This window comes from Charadrius vociferus, unplaced genomic scaffold (genome assembly GCF_000708025.1).
Source record: "Charadrius vociferus isolate BGI_N301 unplaced genomic scaffold, ASM70802v2 scaffold139, whole genome shotgun sequence".
In the NCBI taxonomy this organism is placed as follows: domain Eukaryota; kingdom Metazoa; phylum Chordata; class Aves; order Charadriiformes; family Charadriidae; genus Charadrius; species Charadrius vociferus.
Genome location: NW_009650169.1, coordinates 945,305 through 951,629, shown reverse-complemented (window position 1 = coordinate 951,629; position 6,325 = coordinate 945,305). Strand labels below are relative to the sequence as shown.

The 6,325-nt window shown below is 43.8% G+C and overlaps 1 protein-coding gene across 1 annotated transcript; it reads left to right on the top strand.

Moving 5' to 3' along the window:
- The first annotated feature begins 2,147 nt into the window (after positions 1-2,147).
- Positions 2,148-4,122, top strand: GEMIN6 (gem (nuclear organelle) associated protein 6). The gene is made up of 2 exons (XM_009892483.1): positions 2,148-2,275; positions 3,747-4,122. The coding sequence occupies exons 1-2, from the start codon at positions 2,148-2,150 to the stop codon at positions 4,120-4,122; spliced, it is 504 nt and encodes a 167-aa protein (XP_009890785.1).
- The last annotated feature ends 2,203 nt before the right edge of the window (positions 4,123-6,325 follow it).

Genomic DNA, 6,325 nt, shown 5'->3' with positions numbered 1-6,325 from the left:
CTGGGGAGGGAGAGCTGTACTGCAGGGCCCGCGGTAGCCACCCGCAGCTGTAACGTAGGCCTCAGGTGGCAGGACAAAAAAAAATGGGGGGTTTTGTTTTTTTTTTCTTTTTTTATGGTTTGGGTTGGAAGGGATGTTAAAGATCATCCAGTTCCAAACCCCCTGCCGTGGGCAGGGACACCTCCCACCAGCCCAGGTTGCTCCAAGCCCCGTCTTGTGGTTCAGAACAATTAAATAACTACTCTGGGAACGGGGTAGGGGGGTGGATCAGTAGGCACTGAGGCTAGCGAGAATTAAAACCAAAGACGTTTGGAGTATTTTGCTCAAAACAGACTTTGAACAAACTGCCCTCTGGTCTGTGATCCAGAGGGGCACCGGTTAGGGAGACATTCAGACCACAGACGGCTAAAATGTATTGTACGTGTGAGCACATAAAAACAAAACGCGTTCCTTCTGTCCACCACTTTTCTTTCAAACAAGCTAAGATTTCCCACTGTGTCACTTGCTCTTAAAATGAAAATTATTTGCTAATCCCTGTTTTCTAGTAAACTATAACTCTGAAGGAAAATAGGTAACTGAATAATACAGCGGCATGTGCCATTCATAAATAATCCCCATAGCACTGTGGAAGTTGAAGTGAAACTTCACCCAAAAAAAGGGAAATTTCCTCCTTACAATAAGACTATGGCATTTTATACCCTTCATATTTTTTCAGTTATGCTCACAAAAATATCGCATGCTTATTTTCACTAAAATTACTCAAATGACAGCAGCTTGCTCACTTCATCCATAGGAAGCTTTTCATCAGTAGTGTTAAACTACAGCAGCTTTCGGTGGGGGGGTAGGGCAGAAATAAAGGTTCTCCCTGCCACAGTTGCACAGGAGAGCTTGTAAGGACAAGTCAAAACCCGGGAACAAAAGCATTTTTATCTATAAGCACTGTATTTATACCTGTTTATGCATGCAGGTTGCTGGAAGGGGCTCAAGGCATGATGTTGCCTGCATGGCTTTGCAATCTGACAGCCCTAGCAGGGGCACTGGCAAAACCCAGTTCCAGTGAGGCCGAAGGCAGAATGCCGGACGGGTTTCAGTGCCGCGCTCTGCATCACCTTGTTTTGCAGTCTGGCCTCATAAATATATATAAACCTGCATATAATAGATATGTTGTCTGAAATCTCGGTTCTTCACCCACTGGGCAAAGAGCTGTTCCACACACAGGGGGGAGATATTTGGTTATTTCATGTCTGTGCAGAGGCAGGTGTCAGGTGGAAACGCCACAAAGCTAGGACGCCTTGGCTTATACATTGTAAGCTTGTATATTTTACAAAAATCGACTAATTGGCATACTATACTTTTCATTGGCGGCTCATGATTTCACAATAAGCTCCTAGTGGCTACTTGTATTCGCTTTGAATTAAAGCTATAGTACCTTGGTAAATCACAACGCATGCCCAGTGAGGAAGCTATAGCTTAAGATTTGGAGGTGTGGTTTTCACACTGTGATGAGTTAAGTTCACCTAAAGGACACACGCTTTTTATTTTCAATACTTTGTATAAACCAGCAACCTTATAGTTTTAACAGAATGCCCCAGTTTTCCCCAGTTAGGTTCCTTGGGCCTTTTTGCTACCTACAGGCTGACACGGCCCGCTTGTCTCCTTTGACTGCCTGAGCTCTTTTCTTCCTGAGCGGTGTCTGACCTGCTTTGCCTTCATCACACACACCACGTTCCACGGGGGCTGAGTGGCAGCCCCCACTGGGGCTGGCAACTGAGCGGCCAGCGGTCACCTAGCAGGTAAGTGGGGCTGGGGGGAGTTTCGCCTCCCCCTTCCCTTCCCCTTCCCCAGAGGGCAGAGCAATAAAGGCAATGTTTAACACAAGGAAGCATTAAGTTAGCAGAGCAGAGATTTTTGAGGTTTTGCTGCGTGCCTCTGAAAACAAGTGAACTGGGTGGGAAATTGCAGAGCTGCAGTGATACACAAACCGCCTGCATGAATGTTTGCTCTTAAAAAAAAGCCAGTTATGCCTAAGACGAATGGAAGATCTTTACCCGCAGGTAAACTCGATTCTGATGTGAAGGGGAAAGCAAGAGGATCCGTGGCTTCTGCTAATTGCTCTGGCAATGTTCCAGATGCTAGATGTAGGAAATATGAATGACTGGCAGAGGAAAAGCCCTCTAGACTGGGAAACGTACGTGAACAAACTGGTGAAAGTTGCTGCAGTTGAGAAACATGAATATGAAGGATGGGTCTTAACAGTTGATCCAGTTTCTGCCAGGTAAGTATCAAAGCTTTTTTTTTCTGTAAAGCTAAGAGAAAACAAGTTTTTCAGGAAGAGAAAAGATCCCAAGACTGAAGCAAACTTATTTGGAGCAAAATCTGCAAGTTGGGGCTCTGTGGCCTGTTGTGTTTTTTTTTTTAATTGGCAAGGCCCAAGAGGAAGTGATACTGTAGTGGATGAGGTCAGTTCAGCTAAATCCACTTTAATCTCGTCCAAAGGATTGATAAGTTTGGGGAATGGATAGTATCTGGATTCATGCTGACTTTATTGTGCACCTGAGGTTAGTACTTTAAATTATATCCATGTGTTTAGGGCTACTTTTAATAATATACTGAGCCCTGCTTCACAAAGAGAGCAGGACTGCAGGAATGTTTTTAATGCTTTAGGTGTTCAAATCCTCTTCCTCTCTCCAGAGTTCTCAAATCGGTGCCCTGCTTTCCCCTCTAGCCATGAGGGTGTAGTGGCTGCTTTGGAGAGGAAGCAGGGAAAATCAGCAAGGGCGTGGGACAGAAAGGAGGCTAGAGACTGAAACATCCAGCTGCTGAGGTGTTTCAGACAAATTAGTTGTTGCTTCAACTCTGGAGTAGCTCTGATACTCTATTTTTCTCTTGGAGTTGCTTATCATTTTGTTAGGAAAGGTGCACGCAGCTGTGAGTGATTCTGCTAAAAACAAGGCATATTTCATCACGTATTTCCCAAGAAGTCATTAGTTCCACTAATGGTGGCAACAGTAGATTAGCAAAGTGCTGGCATCAAATTCTGGAATTTTTCTTCCTACAAGAGGAAAAAAAAATAATGGTTTCTGATCCTCTTTGTTGACATATGGGGAAGATATCCTAGAAATATCCTACCTGTGGTTTAGGACTTCTGGGACTTAAGTGCCCTTGGGGAAAGACCAGGCTGCTACATGAGCCTGAACCTGTTGTGGTGTGTTCCCATTGTAATACCCAAGCTATAGTTTTCAGTTAAGAAACTAGCAACAGTCATTTTAAAGAAAAAAAAAATCTTTTAGTAGTAATCAATAATTAAATATTAATAATTTGGCATTAAAAGGTTCTGACGTTTTTAGCTGCCACCATTGCCTTCAGCGTTCAAAGTGCTGACAACTATGAAGGTATCATTGTTTTTGAATGTTGGAAGGCTTAAGGTTCTTTAGCAAGGTTGGGAATGCTGCACAAAAATATTTAGACTCCCAGCCCTGATTTTAATGTATGCTTTGCTTTTTTGAAGTAACATTCTGCTTGATAGTATCTAGCATAGTTTCAAATTCAAGGGCAGAAGTTACCCGCAAAGCCCCACATTTTCAATATTTTAAGGGTATAGCAGCATGCTTTTCAAGAAAAATGCTGGGTACCCAATATTGCCTCAATACCTGGGTTACGCTGATGCTAATGAGCACTCATCTCCAAGAATCTTGGCCTGTCTTCAGTTCAGGACAGTGACTCACACATCCTTCTTTCCTTGGCAGTATTGTCCTTGCAACATTCCTGGAGAATGAGAAAGTGTCCATATCAGTTGTCTTGGGCCATGCTGTCCAGGAGGTTGAAATACTGAAAGAAGGGGACGATGAAACAAAGCAACGGCTTTCTTGCATATTTGCGCCTGAAGAAAGCAAAGCCTACAGCCCAGAGGAACATGAAAAGAGGAAGAACGACTTGAAGACTTGGCTAGAAACGAACCACATCCCCGTCATGGAGCAAGGTGAATCGGGAAGAACGCTATGCGTGGCGGGGGTATTGACTATTGACCCACCCTACGGCCCAGAAGAGTGCAGCAGCTCCAATGAGATTATTCTGTCTCGGGTTCAAGGTTTGATACAGGGCTATCTTGAAAAGCAACAGTGATCTCTGCTGGTTAAAGCAGTTGTCTTTAGGAATGGGTCTACCTGCCCTATTTTAGGAACTGTCCTGGGTGTCACTATTCACTATTTGCAAAAATGCTGGGGTTAGGTACTTTTGTCTGATTTTTGTATATTAAGAAAGGGATAAAACAAGCAGCATAAACTGAAAGCAGGAAGCATTTTCCATGCACTATTTTTTATTAAAAGGAATCCATTGGATAACAATGATGTATTAAACTGATCTGTCAGTTTACTGTATCGGTATTAAGCTAATATATCGTTTAATTAAAGTATTTTTGTAACAGTATTGTGAAAGATGATATATGATACGTTTAAACTGTGTTTTCCTCTGCCTTTAAAATCCATTTAATTACTTATCTAGCGGTGTAGGCATGTTTATTTGAACTGCTTACCAGAATTTAATTTTTGTTTTCAGAGAGGGAATTGTGACACTTGGAATTCCCAAACCAGATGAAAAAATTGTTCAGAAAGCTTTTCTGTTGTTTTTTTTTTTTTCTTTGTTCTCACAACTGTTTTAGAACATGAATTGTAATGTTGGTCCAAGGTTATAAAAATATTAGGGAAAGTTAGCAGGCAAATAGCAGGTTTTAAAAGACATTTCTAATCTATATTTGTCATTTTAGAGCAGCAGTGATTGGAAGACATTTGTTCCTTAGTGAATTGCAAGAAATTCTGTTAAGTTTGTGTTTCTTAATGCCTTTTTGCCATGATGTTTCCTTATGGCAACACATACTGTAAGAATCATCATGTGATTATTCCTGAGATTATTAATCCCGTCAGGAGCATTTAGAGTCCTCATTTATCTCTTGGTGTATTGATTTGTTCTGTTTTATTATGAGGTAGCACCAAAACGCATTAGTGTGATCACATGGATTTGAAAAATCTGTCTAACCCTGGTTAACAAAAGGCCCTCCTCCTTCCTGCTGTGGTTTATTTAAAATTACCTGGCATCGGTCAGATTCGTGCTGACTTTTCTTAAAAATCCTCTACTGTACAGATGCTCCTGTTGAGAGATATTAGTTGTTTAGCTTAAATTAGTACGTTTTAATTAGAATCAATTACTTAGGGTTATAATATGGTGTGATTTATGCTGTTTGCTTAGCTTTACTTAACAAAGGTAGCAAGATTTGCTGAAGCCTTTAGGCTGCAATAGGGTTAATTTTCTTAGTAATTTTCCTAGCAGCTGGTAGTTTAGTCTTTTAGTATCAGAAAAAATGTCGATAACACACTGATGTTTTGGTAGTGTTTTTCCTAAGTCTGCGACTTTTCAGTTCCTCATGTTCTGCCAGCCAGCGCAGGTGCACAAGAACCATAGACCAGATCAGGAGGATGCGACAACACTTAGCAGAGACTGCAAATCAACGAGATCGGAGCAGTCAACGGCTGGCCTGCCTGGACTCGGAAAAAGAAGCCAAGGTGTTAGAAGACTCCAGACCAAAAATCACCATTGGCCTAAAAGATGCGTGAGGGGCGAGTGTAGAGATGGCAATGGTGTAATTGTCCAGGGATTTCTTTGTTTGTGGTCCCTCCCTTTTTGGAGGCACTCAGCCCCCGGCTGACCCTGCTGCTGTACCTTTCAATTAAATTAATTATTTTTATAAAATCTGATGCCCAAGACTCTGCTGCAGGAAGCCTGGGGTCGAGCCTGAAGAAGGAGGCAGCGCACCCGGGAGCGTGTAGGGAGCGTGAAGGGGCACCTCTGGGCTCGCTGGCTGTGAGGGGACCCCGGTCCCGGCGGCTTGTGTGTGTGTGACTCCTTGGGTTCGGTGTAAACGCTGGGGCAGCGGCTCCTCCTCTGACACCCCCCGAGGAGGCTGGTAGATGCCAAAGTACGAAGGCTTCGGCTGCCTGCCCGGCTGAGGGGACCGACCGGTGCCAGAGCCTGGGGGACGCGTTTGGCATGAGAACTTGCGTCAGGTCAAACCCCACTCGAGAGATTTAAGAACAGCTTGAGAACACCTCGTTACAAGGAAGGTAAAACCTGCCTCCTCACCAGGGAATAAGGAGCCTAGTAGGCTCCCTGCCCTCCAGTCTAGGCAGGGCCAGAAGCCGAGTGACCGGTTTGATGTGAGGGAGCCAGAAGCCGAGTGACCGGTTTGATGTGAGGGACCGTGACTGAGACACCACAGTACTCACTGGGCACCACCGTTGCCTTCCCCGTAGGGGGGGGCACCTCTCGCCTGGGG